This window comes from Lupinus angustifolius, chromosome LG01 (assembly GCF_001865875.1).
Source record: "Lupinus angustifolius cultivar Tanjil chromosome LG01, LupAngTanjil_v1.0, whole genome shotgun sequence".
NCBI lineage: Eukaryota > Viridiplantae > Streptophyta > Magnoliopsida > Fabales > Fabaceae > Lupinus > Lupinus angustifolius.
In genome coordinates, this window is record NC_032009.1 from 3,153,998 (window position 1) to 3,178,697 (window position 24,700).

Below are 24,700 nucleotides of genomic sequence, written 5' to 3' on the forward strand. Positions count from 1 at the left end.
TTCTTAGTATTATTCATTTGAAATTCTTAGCTTCCTTTGATAACAAGGGTGCCATAAAAAGTGCTTCCTAGTTGATCATATATACATATCTAGGGTGGGTGGTGTTTGGAGAGAAAGAGAAGTATAAGAACACAAAGAAGAAGTGTTTTAGTGTACAAAAAAGAGTTTTTTAGTAACAAAGGAGGGGTATAGGGGGTGGGTTTTAGCCAAGTGATGCGATCAGGAGGTTGTGCATTGCAGCAGACCCTCACAGCTGAGGCTGCTTCAGTCTTGAAGCACTCTCTAGGGTTGGCTCGTAGAAGAGGCCATGCACAAGTTACACCTTTGCATGTGGCTGCAACATTGTTAAGCCTTAGAGCTAGTTCTTTCAGAAGGGGTTGTATCAAATCTCAACCTCATCAAACTTCACACCCTCTTCAATGTAGAGCCCTTGAGCTTTGTTTCAATGTTGCACTCAACAGGCTTCCAACTACACCAGCTCCTTTGATCCACACTTCTCATCAGCCTTCTCTTTCCAATGCTCTCATTGCTGCACTCAAAAGAGCACAGGCTCATCAGAGAAGAGGTTCCATTGAGCAACAGCAACAGCAGCCACTTCTTACTGTTAGGGTTGAGCTTGACCAACTCATTATATCCATTCTTGATGACCCTAGTGTTAGTAGGGTTATGAGAGAAGCTGGGTTCTCTAGCACTGCTGTTAAGAACAATATTGAGGACTCTTCTTCATCACCTTCTTCTGTTTTTCAGTGTTATAACACTTCTGGTGGTGTGTTTTCTTCTCCTTGTTCACCTTCTGCTACTGAGACCAACCCTTTCAGTTTCAGGCAGAATCATTTCTTGTCTGCTTACACTTCTGAGTTCAACAACCCGGTTCTCTTTTCTCCACCAAAGAAAGCACCAGTGTATCCTTATCCAGTGACTAGTGCAGCAGCATCTTCTACTAAAGATGATATTAAGGTTGTTTTTGATATCCTGTTGAAGAAGAAAAGGAACACTGTGATAGTTGGTGACTCAGTGTTATTGACTGAAGGCCTTGTGGGAGAGGTCATGAGAAGGTTTGAGAGATCAGAGGTGCCTGATGGGTTAAACTTAACAAATTTTATCAAGTTTCAGTTTGCACCAGTTTCTTTGAGGTATATGAAAAGAAATGAAGTTGAAATGAAGATTTTGGAGCTGAAAAGAAAGGTAGATTCAGTTGCATCAAGAGGAGGTGGTGGTGCAATTTTCTATATTGGAGACTTGAAATGGATAGTGGAGGGATCTTTCAGTAAAAAAGATCAAGAAGGGTCTTTGGATGGTGAAGTTTCTGGTTATAACCCAATTGATCATTTGGTTTCAGAAATTGGAAAGTTATTCAGTGGAACCTCGAACACTAATATGTGGCTAATGGCTACTGCAAGTTACCAAACATACATGAGATGCCAAATGAAGCAACCCCCTCTTGAGTCTCTGTGGTCTCTTCAGGCTGTTCCTGTTCCATCTGGTGGACTTGCTTTGAGTCTCCATGCTTCTAGGTAATTGATCTTCTTTTGCTTAATAGTTATTTTCATGATTAGTTTTATTTAATGCAAATAAAGAAGGGAGGGTGATAAAGGAAAGAAAGGAAAAGAAGAAAATGTACAAGTTATCCTAGCATGATTCTTGGTTAAAATGTTAATTTGTTTTGAATTTTGTTGTGGAGTATGTACGGTCTCTGTGTTATGCCAGAACCTGTTATCAAAAGCATGGCTGGTTGGTATGGCAGATGTGAAGCAGAAATACTTTTTGCTTCACTTTGGTTTGCCACTATATCACTTCTTTACACCTTACACATTCACATGATAATGAGTTGGAGAAACCATACTTTACCTGAAGTAAAGTTATATTTACTTTTTCAGATTTTACTTACTGCAACCCTTAGCAATAATTAAGACATACTGTGATAAGTGATACACAAGTGATAAGAATTGAACAGAATATCAGCTTCTGATGTCGTAATACATATGCTAAACTCAATAGTGATTATTTGTTTGATTTAGGATGTTAATTTATTGGATTTTCTGCACAAAATTTGCAGTGTCCTTGATTCAAAGATGAACATATCCAAGAACCCATCTCATGTGCTTGAAACAAAACTCTTCAGTAACAAGGAGCAGCAAGATAACTGTTGTGAAGAATGTACCTCCAATTATGAAAAAGAAGTTCAATTTATCAAAACAGACCAGAAGAAAATGCTGCCTTTCTGGCTTCAGTCTCATAACATTGAAGCGAATCAGAAGGTAACAAATTATCCAAGTTAATTTTTCTGTTTATAATACTACATATGATGATGGGTGTGCAATAGATTTTTGTGTATTGGTGGAGAAGTTATAGTAGCTTATGAGTAATATAACTTTTACAGGATGAATTAACCAAGCTGAAAACAAAATGGAATAGATTGTGCCACTGTCTCCACCAAAACCAACAGCATCAGAACAAATCCAACAGCAATTACAATTGGAATGGAAAGATCTATCCTTATAACTCATCAAGTTCTATATCCTTTGCCAACAATACTTATAGCTCCAATATTGTACCGTGCTTCCAGCGTCAACAATCATGCATTGAGTTCAATTTCAGTGACAAAAACCAAGCAACAGAGCCACTCTTGGATTCTCTTGAAGTCACTGCAGAAGGTAAAGAAGTAAAGACTACTCTTGCTCTTGGAAACGGTGGTTCAGGTGAGACGGTGGGGGATATAACTGATAGAACACTCCAACGAGCTCATATTTGTAAACTATTGCAGGAGAATGTGGCATGGCATTCTGAGACTATTCCTTCAGTAGCCGAGGCCTTGGTTGAATCGAAATCAGCAAAGCAAAATAACATTACTTGGTTATTGATGCAAGGCAATGACTCTATTGGAAAAAGAAGAATAGCACTTGCAGTTGCAGAATCAGTTTTCGGCACAGCTGATAAGCTCCTTCACTTGGACATGCTGAAGATAGAGACTTCAATAGCTCCATTTGCTGAAATTCTGACTGGAGCATTGAAAACTCATCAACAGCTTGTGGTGTTAATAGAAAATCTTAATTTTGCTGATGCCCAATTCTTGAAACTACTTGCTTATGGATTTGAAACAGGAAAGATTGGAAATTTAACTACGAATTCTGAAAAGTTAGGCCAAGTGATATTCATATTATCAAATGGTGATTCCACAAGCAATGAAGAGAAGAATCAGGACTCTGTGATCAAGTTGATGCTGCAGGTAAGTGAAGCCAAGCCTAACTTAGAGGCGCCATGTTTAGGCCATAAGCGAAGAGCTGAACTGGACTTGTTCTCGAAGATCAAGACTCCTCGAATTGAACAAAAGGAAGAGGCATTGTTGGTTCCTGAACAAGGGAGCAGAAAGGACTTTTCAAGACAGTCAAGCTTTAACACCCTTGATCTTAATTTGAAGGCAGATGAAGAGGATGATAAAACAGGCGAAAACAGCCCAATTTCAAGTGATTTAACTAGAGAAACTATAGCTGATTCATTAAACTCAAACTGGTTTCTTGACTCAATGGAGAACCGGTTCGAGTTTAACACAAGTCCAGCTATAAACAAGGACATATCAGAGCTGTTCATATCTAAGATCAAAGGGTCCTTTAATGAAATTTGTAACAAGCAATGTTTGGTGAACTTTAGTGTAGATGAGAGGGTGATTAAGGAATTGTATGTAGGGTGTGGTTCTTTTACTAACAGCTTGTTTGAGAACTGGCTCAGAGACATTTTTCAAAACAGCTTGCAGACAGTTAACTTTGGAGGGAAAGAGGGTATACTTGTTAGGCTTACATGGGGTGGTAAAGGAGATAGAAAATTGGATAATGGGTTCATGAGTTCAACTCTGCCCAAAACTATCCAAGTTAACTACTTAATGGGGTGAAGGTTTTTGGGTATACTGAGGGTTATGGGTATACTTATCAGGGTTTCTTGTAAAATTGTCAAAAAGGATGTGATATGGGGATAGTTTGTGTAACTGTTAATTTTCATAATAGTATGTGTTTCTTTCTTTCTGTTTCTACCATTTCTTAATCCTTAGCACTTCCATTTTTTTCTTCTTCTGAAGTTTGGTTGGCATCACTTGTTCTCAACTGTGTCTCATTCTCTATCCCAAGTTAATCATATAATAACACATGAATAAAATAAAAAATTTAAAAACAAAAAGTAATAAAATGGAACATTCTAATTAACTTAAAACATAGAGTGAGACAGAGTCAGGGACAGATGATCTTATCCATGAAGTTCATGCAATGGTTTATTCTTCAAAGGGAGTGGCTTAATATATGGACATCTAGATATTGATCTAATTTATATTTCATAATCCTTTTATGGTAAAAGGATGCATGTTCAATGGTGCTTTATCACTACCAACATGTTTGGTCTAGTGATTCAAGACCCGTTAGATTTCCAAGAGAACCGAAAGGTTAATGATTCGATTCCTAGGAACAATACTTGTTGAGAGGGGTAGTCACACACTCCTAAATAGATTAATTCCTTAACCAAATGGTGAGAAGATATTTTTTGTAGTACAAAAAAATATTATTTATGACTTGGTATGATACTACAAATAATTTGATATTGACATGATTATACAATCCCATTATATGTGCAAGATTCATTATTTTAATTTCTAAACATAACCTTCATGCTCTTAAGCTGGAGTGTAATTAGTCTCCTAAGTGATTTTAGAGTCTCATTCTCTCATGCATTATGTCACTCCTTTTAAGCTTGATTTTTTTGGTCAAGAAACTTGATCCAAATATGATTGGTTTGTACTTCAAATATTTTACAACCCCACATTCCCACAACCCTGCTCAAACTTAACAATTTGTAAAGAAAAAATACAAGACACTCTTTACTACAATTAGCTTATAAGTTAAATGAAAGCTTATAAATTAGTTGAAGCTTATAACTAAGGAGTTGAAAACTAACAAACTAACTTATTAAATCAAACTGTTTGCTAAAATTATCTGATAAACTGACATAAGCCTCAAATATGTGCAAGTTATCTGAAGAAGTTTATCATATAGCTTATTATAAAATTAGTTCATTTATTGACTAACTTATAAAATACACACGTCTTTTATCATTTAAATCATAGGATTCTTAGTTATCTCAGTTTAATAAATAATAAATGTAAATACTAAACAAATTATAACAAGGCAGAATAAGATGACAAAAGTTCCTTAGTCGCCTTTTTATAAATTGTTATACTTATATCTTATTTTCATCATTCTTCTTTTTCTATTATATTTTTCCATATGCTGTAACATAAGAACACTCATATAATTATCACTATTATGTATAATCATGTCTCAGCCATGCATGATGCACCCAACCCAAAGAAAATCAAAATGATTTCACTACTTCAAGACAATATTGACCCTTTCTTGTTCTTATTTATTTCTTCAAATTTTGGTATCATTACAATGACCATAAAGGTTGCATGATTGAACGGCAGAACAACCTTCATTTTAGTTTTTTTTTCATATCTGCTTTCAACCATCATCATGGTTTTAGTTCCTTGCCTTATATTATGAAATCATTGTCAAATTTGATATTGGTTTATAAAACGCACTTGAGTGTTCTGATGTTTTATTTATGTAAAGTTCCCTCTATGATAAGTGAATGATAGCTATTATATAATTGAATTCCAATACATGTGTCCCAATAATAATGTACTGCTGCATGAAACGAATTCTAATGAGATGAGTCATGATTATGAAACTTTGTAATACTCTATACACTAATAAGACAATAAAATAATAAAAATATGTACTATGGAAAATAAAACAAATATATTTTTGAACAACCATATCCATTCTTATTTTCTCACACCATATAAAGAATTTGATCAACAATGAGTTTATAAAATTGCCACTTTTTTTTGTTTATTGTTAATCTTTTTTAAATTGAAATGACAGAAAAAAAGATCTCTGTCATGAAGGTTTCTTAGGAAGACCTAACTTTGGTTCTTATGTTTGGGTTACTGTCATTGTTTTGGGTCCCTTCCCTTTAGCTAGTGCTCTAAAAGAGCTATCATTGTCTTCAATCAGTTGGAAATCAAAGTTCACAATGATAACATGATTATTTATTTTAATATTGATAGACATGAAAAAGTTGACAACAAGTTGAAGATCAGAATAAGTTGGGTTAAGTCATCAGAGACTGACTTCTAAAACTATAAGTTGGCTCAGTTAATGTTGTGTTGTTGAGGCAACCAGATGAGAATGTGATGGGTCATTTTGTTAAAACTATAGGACCCAAAAATGCCACCAATTCCCAAGCCCCACACCAACCAGTTTTATATGTAATTCCTGTTTGAGGTGGTATCAACAACAAAATGCCAATTAATATTTTGATTAAAGATTAAATGATGGTTGGTGTATGAGCAATGATTATGGGACTAAATTGGGTGCAATTATGGGTACGCTTTTTTCCACTCTACTAAATAGAAGTATGATGTAGTATTCCATTTTTCCATTCTCCTAGAGCAATTTGCCATCTTTACCATTGACTAAGATACTGGATTGTAATAGAGACTATGATATCCCTTATGGTAGACTCTGCAGCCCCTTCGAAGTGATATTATGGGGTCAGATTGACCACATGTACAACAACAACAACCAAATATTAATCTTACTAAATGGAATCAGCTAATGCAGCTGCTCTTGGTGTAGCCCTAGAGAGTATTCATGACTAGTAATTTCTCTTCACCTTTGTGACTTAGATAATAGATATGTCCTCACACAAATGATTTCTACATTCTACCTGAAAGGCGGTTACATAAAAGAGTGTAGATAAAAAACATTTAGACAAGCATTGAAGACCCTTGTAGGCAAAAAAACATTAAAAAAAACAAATAACGAGCGTAGATATCATTACAACCGTTCTGGAAAGTGGAGGGAGAGAGAACAAGATTACATTGTTCCACATAACTAGCACTAACAACACACTTCAATGATATACGTTCCATACAAGGAAAAAGAAGGGAAAACTATCTTTATGGGGTTCCCTCTAATTTACATTTGTTACAGATCTTCATCATGTAATAAGGAAAAATAATAAGGGGCCTACGTTAGAGGGCTAAAGAATGTGAGCAAGGGAAGGCTAGTATACAAAAAAAAGAATGGATTCTAGACCACAAAGGCTAATCTACAAATCTGGTATGTCTTGGGAGCATATACAAAGGGATGAAAAAACTTAATAATTTCTCACCCCTTGAGTAAACAACCTATTATTGTAAGCTAAGCCAAAGAACTTACAATGAATTAGGAAGTGTTCCATAACAAGAGGAATCCTCTGGAACACATTCCGGCGAGTTCTATAAATCTATTGCAGTTTCAAGGTTGAGTAAAGGTTTTAGTCTTCTATGAACCTCATCTCTCAGAAAATTAGTCTCTTCAACAATCATGGCAAAAGCAGACTTGCATGATTCCTCATCTCTGAACGCCAATGTCCATCTTCCATCTACCAAAGTTTTTTTCTTCATTTTGCCATGATCACTAAATTTGGCAGGATCCAGAAAAGGTAAAGAGGATGGGCGGATCCGCAAGTGTAACCATTTTGAATGTTTTTCATCAATCTTGGGCTAAAGAATGTTGAACAAAAAAATGAGAGTATGATCATTATATGATGGCTAATCAAATTTTATAATTTTAATACATTTTTTATGTATACAAACAACAAAGGAAATAAAAGTATAAAAAATTGATTCAAAGTATTTGAGTAAATAAGCAGTTACTAATTATCCAAATGAGAGGGCTATTTATAACTAAACTGAGAAAAACTTCACCAAGAATGATTATTTTTGTAAATTTTTCAAATGATTTTGTACCATAACTGTCAACCAACCAAACAACTCAGTTCAAGATTAAAATGCAAGGCAACAGATAATCATACATACATTGCACCCAGCCAAAGGTGCAGCAACCCGAACAACTCCATGGGTTTTCTTTAGGGGCAATTCTTCTGAAAGAACGAGCCAGCCAGATGATCGTAAAGAGATTGCAAGAAAGCAAAAATGGCGTTCTTTTCCTCTCTCAAAAGCAATTCTACAAGGCACAGCATTAACTGCAAATGACATAATTAGTTGATTGAGCAGTCTCAAAACAATATTATATACATTTCTTCTATTGAGAAGAAAGGAATTACATATAACAGAACAACAAATCTACGTACCCATACAATAACTAAAAGCATGTAAAGGGTAGACCAGCACACAAGGCTCTCACCTAATGTGGTCTAGGGTAGATGTAAGCAGTTGTACCCCCTTAAGCATAGAGGTTGTTTCCAAGATTTGAACCCAATACAAAGCAAGTAACCTTACATATTATTATTTAGAAGATAACATGTCCTTCAAATTTAGAAGAGAGAAAATTTACTCCCGTTTTTACCTGCAGTAAGGCTTAAAGCCAGAAATTTATAAAGATGTGGTTCATGTAAGCTTTCTAATCTGTGATCATGAACTGCCATGTTTACAATACATTATCCAACTATGGCCTCAAAGCTCTCAGAAGTAAGAATTTTCATTGAACATACTAAATCTTATCCTCTCACGGCTCATTAGTCTTGGACTTTTGGCATTATAGAAAAATGTCATCAGTTCCTGTCTTCAGTCTTCACTATATATTGACCCAACTTGCAAGATGAGAGAAGAATCATATCATGTATGACCAATGGCCATCATAAAAAACTTTAAAACAGCCATCTCATGACAATGTCCAAGCCGGATGTCTTTGTCATCAATCATTAGTTCATTACTCGGTTTTCAAGTTACGTATTTATTACAATTTTTCGGTTTGCTAACTTAAGCACGGTTATGTAACTTTAGGTTGGATTCTCAGACAATATTTTTCAATTCAGATTACTATTGCCATGTTTCTGTTCTCCCCTTTTCCCTTCTATCAGTCGAACACAATCTAAACCTCTGACCGAAGTAAAATTGGAGGAGAGAAAACAGGAAACTGCAGTTCAGATCACTAACCAAGGCTGACTTCAGTGCCTGGCTTTGGGCCTGACACATCAAGGCCAGAAGTCTGGGCAAGGCAATTCACAGGGAGATCACCCGGAGGAAAAATTGGAGGTTGCTCAGGTAAAGCTTTACCAAGAGTGAACATTTGAATTTGGTGTAGCAGTACAAATGCCTATATGGAGAAAAGACAGTGAGAAGCTCTTCACCTTCTAAAGGTAAACAATTCATTAAGAACCAGAACTGACAATGGTATTAGTACTGCAGTGTGCCCATTTTTTAAAGTCATACTTCACTTTAAACAAATAATGTAAAGAATAAGCACAGACCTTGACCAACTCATGCATTTTTTGTCCTGCAGTGAATGATGAACCCTCTGGATTATCATCTGTAGGAACAACAGATATTTCACTTCAAGGCCTTCTTACTTTTCCCTCAATAATAGCCACTGGCTAAAGAAAAATGAATTTCGAAACAGATACAAGTTAACCTTCTGAAGATAACTTCTGCTGTGGCAAAAACATGCAATTTGGATCTTTGCGGGGACATGACGACTCCATTGCTACAGGTAGAAATTTTTCTAGTTCAGGCACATATGTAAACCTCACAACACAGCAATCAAGAATAGTATATGATAAATTAATCACCTCTTTTGCACTTTCTCCACTCACTGCAGAGAATGGTAATAAGAAAATCGGCCCAAACACCTTCAACCTCCTCTACAAGAGCAGATGTACAATTACTGTATGAAGCCTGTATTATAAAGGAAATTAATAATTGCTTAGAGATGCAAAAGGTATAGATAAATTAGTAGGACTGTGAGGCATTTTCATTTGCCACTATGCTTTATTTTAAATATTTTTTAATAATAACACACATCTTATTCAAGAATTTCACAATCACGGCTTCAAGTGTGGCCTGGAAAATCCTATTCACTTTTGAGGATAAGGCTGCATACATCTACCCTACCCATACCCCACTAGATGGGAGCCTCATACACTGGGCCGTCCTTTTGTGTCTTTTGGCAATTCTGTTGAAGTAAAGAGACGAGAGAAGAGTGCTGATCAAGGCATGCTTTATCAAAAGGTACAATCTTTTAAACCACTCATTTATCTTTGACAATAAGCAAGAGTTAAAGATGCCAAGAACCAACTGACCCAGAAGTTGAACCTGTTGGTGAAAGCAAATGAATGGTTTTATATTTCTAGCATGCCACCTCACGGAATAGCCCTTTGGGCTTGAAGCGTGGAGACTTTGCACAGGCCCATCAAACCTTGTGATGATATTTTATCTTTTATTTATTTAGAGAATGGGGAAGGCAAGGATCAAAATCTTGACCACGTCATAGAGGCTCTGATACCATGTCAAGGACCAACAGTCCCGAGCTTAAGCTTTTGGGAGAAGGCAGATGAATGGTTTTATATTTCTAACAAAGGGATTCTTCAACATTTTTCCAACTTTTAGTAGCAACTCTATCTTCCATGTCAGTGATGTTTGATGGAATCGCTCAAATGGGAATCGTACATTCATATCTACAGCACTGTATTTTATGTATTAGTTGAACAGCTATCATCTAAATCATTAGTATATTTTCATCAGAGAGCAGTTAATAAAATTGATTCCAAGACTACACTTGCAATGGATCTGAGGTTTTAACTTAATTTTGTATAGATCTCATTTCTCAAAAAATCAGCTTCCTCTAAAGGTCTACATGATTGATATTATCAGAAACTAGAAAGTAATTATTTGATTGCTACAATAGCAAGCACTAATACTATTTTAACCAACAAAGCAAACAGGTGGTCTTTGCTAAATCTGTAAACAGTATACAGTCATAGTAGCATGCATTAAGTTCTGTGTGCATGTTGCAGGAAAAGCCTCAGATTCTTACTTTCAGCAATTCAAGGTGATTGCTATTGAAGTCTGACTCACTGTAAGGAAGCAACTGATGCAAAAGCCAACCACCATCCCACAATGTCTCAGCAGATATATTAGAGCGGCAAAAGAGTCTCACTAATGCATCAATCAACTGAAAAACACACCATACTTAATTACTAAACTGAAACATAAAAAACTAAGATTACACTGACATCCAAGAAGAAAAAAAAATTAAAAGTTATCTATTAGAAAAAGGTAACTTTAACAAGCATTTAGAGCATAGTAATTTTGCCCAATACAGGGGAGAAATCAAATTGAAAGAGAATGTCATGGTAAGCAGAATAAATTAAAAGCAAAAGCAAGTGTTGGGGACAATTATAAAAGAAGCAATTAATAAGATTGATGACTACAATTGGGAAATTCAAAATCTCTGCACCAAAGTTTCCATGTAGGAAATGTTAGTGGAGCCAAATGGAAACAGGACTCTAAGTGGCAGAGTCAACTTCCATATGACAGATTGAAACAAACAACTCCTATATAGTAATATAGTATTGATCATAAAGCACAATCATTGAGTAATCTAATGATACAGTTTCATGACCTTAAACAAAAATATGAACCTATCAATAATCAGTCAAGGACTATCACATGGTAAAGAGAAATTACTACAAGAAAAACTATCAGCAAGACACAATTAGATATAAGCATTTACCTGAAATCTATGTACATGAGGGCTTATTCCCACATCAGAAGGCTGAAAGGATACACCATACTGCTCCTGTGAAACGTGGTACATGTAAGAAAGCCAACCAACCAACAAGCAAAGGAGTTTCCATGTATCAGTAGTGAAAAAATAAAGTACAACAGCAATTGCTGAGGAACAGAAGGAACTGCAAAGTGCAAACCTTGATCTTTTCATGATAGACATCAAGCTCACTGCCAATGCTATCCCTTGGCAAGCTGCTTTTGGAAGAAAAAAGTTGCTCTTCACCTGAAGCCTCACCAACTAAAGCTTGCTACACAAATAAGCAATGCTAATAAAATGGCATAATAACCAATAGACCAAAATCATCAAAATTCAAAAGTGAAAAAAAGTACTACAGGAGATGGGAGGGGGTGTTCTGTACCCTAATGAGACAAGTATCACTCTTGGACAAAAATATCACAAAAAGGGTATTTTGAATACAATTCATGCCACCAAGTCAACCTTTGTGATAGCTCACTCACAAGTCAGCTCTCATGATATTCATGGCAGCCTAAGCCAGTCATTCTTTAATCTCAGCTTACTTTTATATGTGTCTGTGCTTTGACCCCTTAGCTCACAAGCAACTTACAGGAGCATTCTCTCCTTCCTCTATATATGCCCTCCCACTAACACCCCATCCACACCTTGAACATTCAGAATACACAATTAGCCACTCAAAAACCCCTCTTTTACAGAAACCATCTCATATCAATAGGAAAACACCCATGCAAAAAGCTCTCCTCCTTCCTCACTCCCTCCCACTAGACATCCCTCCTCTTCTCTGCCAAGGGCACAACTTGAATCCATTGATAGGTTCCACACGGCCAGTAGGTCTCCTTCAATCCCACCCCAAAACAATTTACCATAATAACAAAGGGAGGTGTGCAAAATCCAACTTTCAAATGTTTATATATTGAAAAGTTCAAAATGGAAGAATCCAACATACCAATAAGAGTTTCTTGTGCTGTTTACGTTGCGGGAGAATTCCAAGCCCATCGAGAACTGATTCATCAAGTTCTACAGAACAAGGTATATTAAGTAAACATAAAGGGATGCCATCATAAAACAAACAGAAATTCTGCAACACGACCTTTGGTTTGCAGCAGAGTCGCAAGCATACTCAAAGAACCTAAAACTTGTATATCATCTCCATTTGTTATATATGAAAGCAAAACCTCCCTACATCAATCACAGATCATTACAGAAAAAAGTGAGATCCTATAAACAAAGTTTTAAAACAAGAACTGCACTACTATAAGGCATGGGAAAAAATGTATATAAATTAAAGCTTATACAAATACGCAATTTACCAAGAAAATATATTTTATTGAAACATTTTTCATTTAAAAAAAATATAAGAATGTATACAAGAAGCTGAGAACTATAATTTTTTTATAGAACACAATCTTGCATATTGTCATCTGAAGAACAGATTAATGTACAGGCAGGATAGTTTGAGCAGACATGAAATATATTCAGTTATGTTTTTGGTTCCATCAATAAAATGAAAATTGTTCTAGATCTAACTTAAAAATAGTAATAGCAGCAAATTATAATTTGAATGTTGGAGCGACAAAAGTTGCGCTTACCTTAAAGACAAATTTGAACTGCTGCAATCATTTTGAGTGAGAACACTTTGTAGATGAAAACCTGAAGAACTAAAAGGATATGGAACATTGGCCATCGAGTGTATTGCATCACTCTCGGTAAGATTACTGCTATCTGACACTTGGCTTTTAGATGTCAGACCATTGTCAGATATATGGCCATTGAATTTATCCCCACAGCTCTTCGTAAAGGCTTCTAATGGATAAAAAAGAGAAGCAGCTATGGTATTTGCCAAATCTTTGATTTTGACTATCCTCAAGATGCAACAAAGTAAGTAGAGAGAAGTGACAACACCACTTTGCATGTCCTGGATTAATGTGCTACAAAACATTAATAAGAAGTTGCACAATATAAATCAAATTCTGTCTAAGAAACGTTTTTCAAAGATCCTTGAACATAGACAAAATTGGATCAAAGTGAACTGACAAGGTCATAAGTGAAGTTTCATACATTGTCAGCCGCTGCCCTCAGAGAAGGGAGAAGCAATGGAAATATCAAAACCATCAGAATGCTGTCTGTTACTAGCCTCCCAACATCAGGAATCCCAGCTGAGACAACATCACTAAAGTAGTACAGATTATCCTCAATTTCATCTACAGCAGCAGTAATTGTAGAGGTCGAATCTGGGCCCTCTGTTCTGCCTCAGTATTCAGTGAACACAATTGCTCTTTCACCATACAAGTAAATCTTAAGCTGATATATGAATGATAAAATAAGTTATGATACTTACATCAGTGTGTTAGATACTAGTCTATTTAAATCCATGCTTTGCTTCCTAAAAAATGAAACGAGGTTTGAGAAGTAATCTCTGTGAGGTGGGGTGGTTATATATCTATTAACAGAGTCATCTCCAACTGAAAAGTGTACAGAAAATGTATTAGACACTTACAATGTTTTTTCATCATAAAAGGTGAGTTAAGGAAGGAAATTCGAGGGGGAGGGGGGACTACAGAAAAGGGCCTATAGAGAGAGTAAAATCTTACTGTGATAAACATTAAGGGTCACAGCCCGTACTGCAGTGCGAACCATGTTCTCCTCATGAAAGGCAAAGCGTATTGCCTCAACATATAGTGGAAACGAAACTACTTCATCCTAGATGCACAGAAAGATATGGTGAAATGTTTGGACATCTCAAAAACAAAGACAGAATTATCTCTTACCCAGCCAAAAGATAAAAATTCAACCCTATTTAGAGTGGACGAATACAGATGATTAACTATGATTATGTGGAAAAACATACTAACGGGCGGCTCAATACATAAGGCTCCCACTTGGTGGGGTTTAGGGAGGGTAGATGGATGCAACCTTACCCACTTATGGAGACGCTACTTCTAGAATTTGAACCAGTGACTTCATATTCACTAAGCAGCAACCTCAACGTTGCGCCCAGATCACCCCTTTGTGAAAAAAATACTATCTCAAATATTTGGCTTGTAAAAACAAGCAATGTTTGAACAGGCTCGTGTCAAAAGTCATCCACTGGGAAAATATCTAAAACATTTCCTATTATATTTCTACCTCTTTTTCTCTTCTCTTTCCTTTCATCATTTTCTTTAACAATAAAATGTCAATATGTCAAGTAAAAGTACAAAAATCAGTGTCAATTATCCACCTTATATAGACATGAGCATACAACTAGAAAACCCAACTAAGACTTCGTCTACTTTAAAAATTCAATGCCACAAACATGATAGCAACTAACCAATACTTATGAAGACAAATTTACAAGTCTCTCTTAAGAACTATATTTCAAATTATCATAATAAGAAGATTCCGAGAGCATTGAACTTACACCATGAGTCTTCACAAGCAGGGAAACTGTACTCTTGTTCAATTTTCCACTTATTGCTCTTCAAAAATCAAAGGACATATGACCATGTTAGTAATTAGTATTAGTAATTGGTAATATTATACACAGAGGGGAAGTCAACAAAATCGTAGTGACTCGGGAAAACATATGCAGTGCAATCATCAACCATCATTCAAAAACATGATAAATAAAATGACGTCAAACAAACCTTAGAAAGGATATGTAGTATGACAACAACTCTTCATTTCGAAAGTCAAATGAATATGTTATGAGGTAGTTTATATGTTCATTACTAAACATATAGTCTGCAAAATTTCAGCAAAGAAGATTATTAATCCCATCAAATATTGTTATATCCCACTGAGCAACTATAGAAAATGCCAAGAAGGTAGCTCCATTTGATTGTCAACCTACATATAGCATGTTCACTTCTTAGGTTCTGGACCATAATGCTCACTGTTTGCAGCAACTGAAGCGGAACACTAACAGTCCTGCTAAGTTTAAGAATACGTACAAACTCCCCCGCGACTTGCTCTTCCATAAAAAATCTGTCATAAGCCATGATACAGTAAACTTCCAGCGCTGCAACAATTATAACAAGGAACATAAACACTAAGGACTCTCACTCAAAAAAGCTTCGATCATGTTGGTCGCCGTAAGTTATCAGCTCTGCAATTGATCTTAGTGCCTCAATAACAAAATCCTTCCACACATAACACAAATTTAGGAAATTAGGAAATCATGAAGAAAAAAAATCAACAAAAGTTATGCGCTAAAATGGAATAATTATATTACCTTATTAATGTCATTAACAATTTGCACGTTGGTCAACTGATCAGTTAAGTACCTGAACACCATAAGGAAGCAGGGCTATAATCAACTATTAACCAAATTTCAGACCATAGTTACCTGGTACTGGTAAGTGGTTTCATTTTGGTACGTCGTTTGTCATTTTACATTGATTTTATAAGACCTTCTTAATGACGAACTCAACATGTGGCACGTGGTAGGATGAATTCGGGACAGGATACATAGGTAAATAAGAGAATTATGTAACTGTTTCAAACTAAACTAATCACTTATTTACATTAGGCCAATCAAAAACACATTGATCATTTATCCAACTAATTTACAGGCTGTCTACTTAGGCATAAAAAAGATGACTCTACAAATGTGATATCGGCAAAAGTGATTTTTTGAGAAACAAAACAATATAGCTTCTGCTTTTTTTTTACAGAACACCAAACAAATCTAAAAAAAATTCAGAAACAATATAACTACTAATCCAATTGAATTAACAAACAATACGTCACTTATGAAATGAATTTGTGTTCAATTAGAAATGTAAATGGAGAAGTAACCTGAGTTGATCTAAGGAAAAACGATCTCTAGGTCTCCAGAAAGAATACCACATGATTTTAAAATCAGAGCTTCAAATTGAATTCATCATCCTGCGTCGAATTTGAAACTGCTCCATTATTCCGAGCAGCTTCGAAGAAATAGAGTGAACGTGATCAGAGAGGGTAATAACACACTTGGTTTTAGATATTTGGAAAGTGAGTATAAGCAAGATTGAAATTGAAATGAAAACACAGCGAAATTGAGATTCGATCAAGTATTCAATTACTGCAATTTCTCTGATACATATATGTTGCTGTGCGCGATGGTGTAGAGTGGGGGAAATGAATCGGGTTCGCGTAAAGGGTCATGGACTATTATATGGATCGGGTTTTAAACCAACTAGGCCCATAATCGTTTTGGTCGTTGTTTCTGGTCTATGTCGTTTTGGACCAGATTGGTTTCCCATGCTTTATTTTCTTCTTAGTGTTAACTAATAACTATAATCCAAAAAACATGTTAATTATAGTTTAGAGTTTAGACAAATATATAAAATAAAAGTATGGTATAATTATTACTATGGAATAATTCATATTTCCTTATTTTTATTAAGGATGACAAAAATATTTGACCTAGGTACTCGTATAAATACCTACGACCATTACATGCAATATTAATTTATGGGTGTATTATTATATATATTATTATTTTAAAATTATATATTATTTACTTTATTATTATTTTATAAGTGATTGACTATAATCATAAATTATTATAAAAATATCTTATTATTTATATAATGATTGTTTTTATATTGATTATTAAAAAATATATAAATATATATTTAAAATGGAAAATTCGTTTGATCCTATGAGCATGGATAAATACTATTTGCATCTACTCAGCCTCATTGTCATCCTAATTTTGACCTTAATATTGTTAAAATTTTAAAAGAAAAACTAATAATACAATAATATTTGAAAGCAAAATTGTAAGTGTTCAGAATTGTAAAATTATGTTGCAATTGCCAACTTGCAACATCAACCCTCCTCCGCCCACTCCATGTTTCAAGTTCTTTTTCTCCACCCTCAGCTCAATCAGTTAAGATTTTCTCAAATATTAAAAAGACCAATATTAGAGCATAAGAGAAAACATTGATTTTATTAATTTTTAAATTAATTTTATGGAAAAATGATTTTAAATTATAATCATTAGATGTTGGCTTATGCCATATTTCATCATTCTCAACTAGTACTAGAGAGTATGTTCCACACTTTTTCTCCACCCTCATCTCAATAATCATTTCCTATGCTTTCTCTCCCAAATACAATCACAAGACAATGATATGTGTAATAATATTCATCTACAATCATTCTATTTAGTCTACTCTATGTTTCACGTTGTTTCTTATTGTCTTAGAGTCCTTTTCGTAATTTTCATATTCCCTCCCTATACTCTATTCTACAATAACTTCCTATACTTTGTAAATAGAGAGTAGTTAAAATTAAATGTTTAGAGCCACCAAGAAAAACACAATAACAAGCAATGTTCTCCACTTTCTATATATCTTCCCCTCTCCACTTTCTATATATATTTGCTCATTTATTCATGTTTTTGAACCTTCAATCTTTGGTGTATATATTTGATGAAATGTCAAAAGTGAATTATATTTTTGTGTGCATGCATGATTCCTGCATAAATCATTTGTTATTATTAGATTCTTTATCTAATGGATTACGAAAACAGAAAATTTGAAAATATAATATGTACACTAATCCCTCATATGAGAAAATCCGGTCATCAATATATGTTTGTATATGACATTAATTTATTATTTTCATAATTTTAACTCAAATTATTAAAGATATATAATAGGTTATTTTGGAAGATAATAGTTTGTTAGAAAATTATGAATTAGCAAGTTATGTTTATGTCAGTTACTTGTTTTACAAACTTTCTTTTCATTCTTTTCTCTTGTATAAATAAGCCATATTGATTCACTTCTTATTCAATCAATTCAATTCATTCAATTTTGTAACGAGAATTCAATCATTCAATGAGAATATTATCAATCTTTTTTTCTCATTCTTCTTTCTTTGAGCTTCTTTAAGCTTTCTTGTATACACTTCTTGATTCATCAAAAAGCTTTCTTTTCATGACTTTTACCACATTTTAACATGATATCAGAGCATAATTATCTTTTGATAGCTTCCGCTTATGGAACTCTTATGGTTCCATGAAGGATTTCATGGAAAACTTCAACAATCAAGAACATGGTGGTGCTTTCTTTTTCATTTCAATGACCTTCATTAGTGTTATCTTACTTCTAATAGGTGACAATGTTGCATGTGGCAAGACTGTCTTGATTTCTTTGATTGCTCTAGCGTCCAATGTTTCTTTTCAACATATGATCCTAAATTCTTCATTATCAACTTCTTCATTGACCTTCAAAATCAGATCAAAGGAGTTTGTTTTTGGTCCAGAATTCTTTTCAAGTGCATAAGCTAGCTTCTTAATATCCTCAAACTCTTCAAGAATAGAGTACCATGACCAATTTATCTTATACAAGATTACATCATTTTCTTATTCTTCATCATTTACCCTTCTTTCTTATTCATCATAAAAGCATATCATTATGATCAAGATTCTGATTCGTTCTCTCTCTCATCATCAACGGTTGGTTCGTACTTTTGTCCATGATGGTTAAGCTCAGATATAACTTATGTCATGGAAGGTTAAGCATTGAATGGGTAGCTTCTGTCCATAGTGGTTAAGCAAAGATATAGCTTTTGTTATGGATGGTTAAACGCTTGATGATATAGCTTTTGCAATAGGTGATTAAGCGTTGTTATTACTTCAAATCAAGCTTCAAATCAATTCCAAGTTAGAGAGTGAAAATTTTCACTCACCAGCTTGAGGGGATATTAAAGACATGTGATAGGTTATTTTGGAAGATAATAGTTGGTTAAAAAGTTAGGAATTGACAAGTTAAGTTTATGTTAATTACTTGCTTTACAAGCTTTCTTTTCATTATTTTCTCTTGTATAAATAAGTCATATTGGCTCATTTCTTATTCAATCAATTCAATTCATTCAATTTTGTAATGAGAATTCAATCATTCAATGAGAATATTGTCAATCTTTATTTCTCATTATTCTTTCTTTAAGCTTTTTTAAGCTTTATTTTATACACTTCTTAATTCATCAAGAAGCTTTTTTTTCATGACTTTTACCACATTTTAACACAAATTAAACCTATTTAATTCATTAACACACTCACACCCGGCTAGATACGGACAACACTCTAATGCTTCATTTGGTAAGATAAAAAGATGAGAGAAAGAGAATGAGGGAAGAGAGATCGAAAAGAAATAATTTTTTCCCTCCTTTGGTTGCCTAGGAAGATGGAAAGAAAGATAAAAGTGAAGTGGAACCCACACTTTTTGTTTTTCTTCAATTTTGGAAAGAAAATGGAAGAAAGATTTATTTCTCTAAATTATGTGCCAAATTTTGTCCTACACCAATGACAATAAAATAAAAATAGAAAAAATAATTACTTTTTAATTTTTTTAATTGATATAATATGTTTTCATTGTTTTGAGATAACATATCTCTCTAGAGGCTTCATATAGACGTCTCTCTTCTCTTTCTTTTCTTTTTATCCCAAACCAAACAACACAAAAGTCTACTCTATTTTTTTTATCTATTTCTCTATTTCTAATCTCTTTCTCACTTGTTTCTTTATTCTTATTTTCTCTTATACAACAAAATGAAGCGTAAAACTGAAATAACATTACATGAATGTAAGTATAATGTCATATCAACATCATATTCTAGAGCTGCATATCATAAAACTATTATTATGATTATTAATATTAATACTATTATCTGTATGTTAGTTGCAAACTATGAACTTGAAATTTTCACGGGATTCGTGCCTGCAAGAATAATGAAAAGCTAATTTATGTGTCTTACATTATTTCTCTTTTCTCTTATATGTCTCTGGATTCCACACATTTTCTGATAAAAATAAGTATAAAAATATTATGTTCAATGACTATTCTTAAAAAGAAATCTCATATTATTAAATGGAACAAATCTTATTTTAATTAGAATGAGGTAAAAATGAATTGATGGAGCCAAAATGGCATTGGCAATTTGGCATGGTTGAGACTCGATACTATAAAATCGAGTCAACACATTTAGATTTAGGGTAAGGTTTTGATCTTTAACACAAAAAATCATAATCACATGTAACATGCACACGAACACACCTCCACAATACTAATATGTCACGTGGAAACGGTCCTGTTGTCACAATAACCCGCATTTTGTTCAGAACCATAAGAGTGTCCTTAATTTTTGAACTACTTCCTAAACACGACAAAACCGTCAAAAATTAAGCTGTTTGGGAACTCACGAGTTAATTATGCCATAGTTTACTTTCAAAGTGTACCTATCATTAGGCATGGAAAAACGAGCCAACCGACCCGGTTAGTCCGCGCTCGAAAATGCCCGCAATTATTTAAGCGGGTCGGGCATGCTCACAATTGGTTAACGGACAAAAAGTCATGTCATGCCCATTTTAAAACAGGCTAACGGGCGGCCCACGAATATTTTCCTGTTTACATTAAAAAAACAACAATAGTGAATGCTAATGAGAGTTGAAGGAAGAAGAAGTGAAAACGAAGATGGAATGTGTTGAGCTTTGAAGAATGAAGATGGAAATGAAAATAAAATAAGAAAGAAGAGAATTTGGTGTGTGGTGAGTGAATGAAGAATTGAAGATGGAAGAGTGGATTGATGTAAAAGTGTAGAACACTAACACTGTGGTTGTGAGTGTGTGGGTGAAATAAGAGGAATTGTAAATTATAAACGTAAATATATAATAATGTAAAGGAGTTTGGGCCACTAGGCCAAAATTAAAATTTTAAGGGGTTGAATCTAATGTCTGCGGGCAGCCCGCGAAGCCCGTTTAAAATGCTCACTAATCAAGCGGGTAAACGGGCCAGGCAATATGGGCTAACAAGCAAAAATATCATGCCCTGCCCGCATTTTTTTGCGGGCAACGCGGGCTGGCCCGCGGGCAATGCCCATATTGACACCCCTACCTATCATTACTATATTGTTGAAATTTATTATTTATTGTGACCATATTTTTTCCCTCCATTAAGGTTATTTCTTCCCACTATTACTAGAATAAGGGACTAACCTTCTTAAAAAAGCTATCATCCCAACGAGGCATTTTAGGTTTTGTTTGAGAGTTATAAGGAAAGGGGAAGGAAGAGATCAAATGGTTAGAAAGGGGAGGACAGGAAGAAAAATGAAAGAAATTTTCTCCCTTGTTTGGGAGTGTCAAAAGGGAGTGGAGTTTTGGATGAAAATGGAAGGGAAATGATGACTTTGTAAAGACTTTCTCTTGTTTGGGAGTCGAGTGAAGAAGAAGGGAAGGTTTTTGAGGGTTTCTCAAACCCCCCCAAACCCTATATGTGCCTATTTTTAAAGTTCCTCCAATTTGATGTTTTTCGGGAGATAAAATATCAAAATAGTTAAATATTTTTAGTAATATTAGATGATTATACATTATTGTCGATTTCTCATTGTTAATTACATTTTAAAGGAAAAATAAAAAAATATTCTTATATTATCATTAGTTTACGCTCCCTTATCTAATAATAATATAGAGGAAAATCACTATTTCAATAAACATTTTTAAAATCACTTTTAATTTGGAATTAAGTGGGTGTCCAATTCATAAATATAGTATATCCCGTTAAAAATTCTATGTATTTCATGTGTCTATTTCAAAATAAAAAGCAGTGCAGATTTGATATGATGATATGACTCTCAGTAACATGATCATTATGGCTCCCTCGAAATGCTTCTCTTTTTAGGAATGAAAATCTAAATATGTTGCATGTATTGGATTTAATTAAAGTCTGTACTTGGTAGTGGTTCAATAGTATAGGTGGGTTTTTGATATTTCCTTTGCAAATTGTTGTATAAATCTATCTGCTTATATTAATATGTATGTTGACTCTTTTGTATTCGGGTTGAGTACCCATGGTATACCCTTCTAATATATCTTGACTTATCAAAAAAAAACTTCTTATTTTTTTAAAGTGGTTTTTAAAATTTTTTAAAACACTTTTAAAATATTCTAGTATATTTAAACCCTTTCTGATATTTAAGGTTATGTTTCTAATATATATATTTATATATGTTGTGTATTTAAAAATAAACTTGTAATATTAATCATGCACATGTTATATGATTGATCTCATCTACCATATGAGTAAGTGTTATTAAGAATATAGATCAATATAAGAATTTAATTTAATAAAAAATCATTAATAATCAGAAGTACATATAAGATAGTGAGAGTAGTGATAATGAAGTAAATTGAAAATAATTGACAACATTTGTTAATGCTTGTTTTATTGCATGAGATTGATATACATTCAAATGAATATATCCATAAAAAATAATGGATAGATTTGAATCCATCCATGACCGAAACTAATCATTATATTATATTATATTTATTTAAACTTATTAACTTTGGATGAATTTAATTTTATATTTAAATTATAGATTATGGATTATTTTATCAGTTGTTACTAGTCCATTAAGAACATGTTTTGAAAATAAAGATGATTAATCAATTATTGAGTTTTTGTGAAACAGTTAAAAGGTGCATTTATTTGAAAAAATACTATATAAACTAATAGATAGATACAGGACTATCACATTACCAAATGTCACATTTTTTAGGAGCACACAATATATGAAAATGTGATGTTTTCCATGCACACATACACAAATTTCGGATGTATCACAATCTAGCAATAAAATATATGTACTGTTAAAAAATTATTTTAAAAAATCTACACGTAAGAACTTGAGATTTAATTAAATCATTATACCATGTATGAAAAAATGACATTTTTTTCAAAAATTATATAAACTATATACTTTAATTTTAAAAAACTATATGTTTTAATTAAATCACCATTCCATTATTTTCTTCAATTACAATTCTGTAAGCAAATTTATGAATGTACTTCTAGATAACTACCATAAAAATAAACATACTATTGAAAATAAACATACAATTACATCTATGCAATTATGTTTGTAAGGTGGGTATAAACAAGACTAAATTTTTACCTTAAACAACTCCAACCTACATAAAATATAGTAGCATGAGTATGACTTGATTTTTTATAGCCTAGACATATCCTATTTATAGGTTTATAAGTATACATTTAATAGATTAACAAGTTTGTGGTAAATATAACTATCTAACACTAATAATTAAATCACATTATATGTATATATGTTTTTATAACTATCTAAAACTAATAATTAAATCATATTATAAGTATATATGTTTTTATATTAAAATTTCATATATGATAATTACTTTAAAATAGTATAATATAATTAAAAGTCGGAAATGTTAAGTGGCTTGATATATTTTTCAGATGACGTAAAATTTTAAATGTTATGTTAAATAAGCTTGTTAGAAAACCTTAGTCCAATTTATTTATGAAAAAAGTTTCTATCACAATGATAAGCTTAGCTTGTTTCCACCACTATTTATATAAATCTTTGCAACCCAAATGGGATATTTTTTGGACTTGGTAGGAAAGAAATACATTTTTCAGTGTTGAGATCGTGAATTTGTTGTAAAATAAAAATGAAATAAATAAAACTTTGATCATATGAAGAAGGGAAATTCTAGTTTCCATTATGTATGTAAGCAAAAAGGAAAAAACAAACACAGGAAGCTTCCTGGTAGCTTACCTTATGCTCTTTCCCAATGAGTTAAAATTAGAAAATGTTAATATAAAAGTTATAAAGCAAAAAAATAATGCTTTATTTTATAATTAAATGTATTACTGTTCAATAGTCAGCACAAAAAGAACAAAACCTCATAAGGTAAACAACATTCTAAATAGTCCACGAAATGGTTTTGAAAAAACCATCCACTATATGTCCTTCCAATTTTAAAAATTAAACCTGATTATGACAAAACATTGTATAATAGTATTATTGTTTTAGGTATATTATAAAATACAATTATACAAATAAAAAGGGTTGGTGAGGTTGGTTTTCTTTTATACAATATCTTATATTATTTGAGTTATGTGAATTAAAAAAATTTATACATCTTTAAATGCTTCTTTTGACTCAAATAATTTATCAAATCACTCATGCTATTTTATAATTGGATTCCTCTATTCTCCGATAAAATTATATTAAATAATATAAAATATTAATTTATATTTTTTTTATCTTTCTTATTTAAATCACATATTTTAATTGGTCTAAAATGAGTTTAA

General features: G+C 33.2%; 2 protein-coding genes across 3 annotated transcripts; one reads left to right on the top strand and one right to left on the bottom strand.

The window, feature by feature from the left end:
* LOC109347368 (protein SMAX1-LIKE 4-like) lies at window positions 1–4,022 on the top strand. Its single transcript, XM_019587178.1, has 3 exons — window positions 1–1,514; window positions 2,057–2,258; window positions 2,381–4,022. The coding sequence occupies exons 1-3, from the start codon at window positions 214–216 to the stop codon at window positions 3,884–3,886; spliced, it is 3,009 nt and encodes a 1,002-aa protein (XP_019442723.1). The 5' UTR covers window positions 1–213; the 3' UTR covers window positions 3,887–4,022.
* LOC109347374 lies at window positions 6,904–16,645 on the bottom strand. 2 transcript variants are annotated; one of them, XM_019587191.1, is made up of 21 exons: window positions 16,377–16,644; window positions 15,811–15,862; window positions 15,642–15,718; window positions 15,430–15,563; window positions 15,224–15,320; window positions 14,998–15,055; window positions 14,189–14,297; window positions 13,936–14,059; window positions 13,656–13,842; window positions 13,187–13,512; window positions 12,688–12,776; window positions 12,544–12,614; window positions 11,758–11,868; window positions 11,565–11,630; window positions 10,866–11,003; window positions 9,622–9,727; window positions 9,465–9,536; window positions 9,304–9,362; window positions 8,990–9,149; window positions 7,910–8,076; window positions 6,904–7,594 (listed from the first exon to the last, which is right to left on the bottom strand). In XM_019587191.1, exons 1-21 carry the CDS (start codon window positions 16,427–16,429, stop codon window positions 7,328–7,330), a joined length of 2,523 nt encoding a protein of 840 aa, XP_019442736.1. In that variant the 5' UTR covers window positions 16,430–16,644; the 3' UTR covers window positions 6,904–7,327. The 2 variants fall into 2 exon arrangements, 1 of the variants encoding a protein (XP_019442736.1); XR_002107596.1 differs by lacking the exon at window positions 8,990–9,149 and having other exon boundaries at window positions 7,495–7,594; window positions 16,377–16,645.

What these genes read in the sequence shown, in the direction of transcription:
- LOC109347368 (XM_019587178.1), top strand. Translation starts at nt 214, where the DNA reads ATGCGATCAGGAGGTTGTGCATTGCAGCAGACCCTCACAGCTGAGGCT. An exon ending in TTGAGTCTCCATGCTTCTAG is followed by an intron (nt 1,515 to 2,056) that starts GTAATTGATCTT and finishes CAAAATTTGCAG; the next exon opens with TGTCCTTGATTCAAAGATGA. An exon ending in ACATTGAAGCGAATCAGAAG is followed by an intron (nt 2,259 to 2,380) that starts GTAACAAATTAT and finishes TAACTTTTACAG; the next exon opens with GATGAATTAACCAAGCTGAA.
- LOC109347374 (XM_019587191.1), bottom strand. Translation starts at nt 16,429, where the DNA reads ATGTGGTATTCTTTCTGGAGACCTAGAGATCGTTTTTCCTTAGATCAA. An exon ending in TTTTCCTTAGATCAACTCAG is followed by an intron (nt 15,863 to 16,376) that starts GTTACTTCTCCA and finishes TATGGTGTTCAG; the next exon opens with GTACTTAACTGATCAGTTGA. An exon ending in CACCTTTGGCTGGGTGCAAT is followed by an intron (nt 7,595 to 7,909) that starts GTATGTATGATT and finishes AACATTCTTTAG; the next exon opens with CCCAAGATTGATGAAAAACA.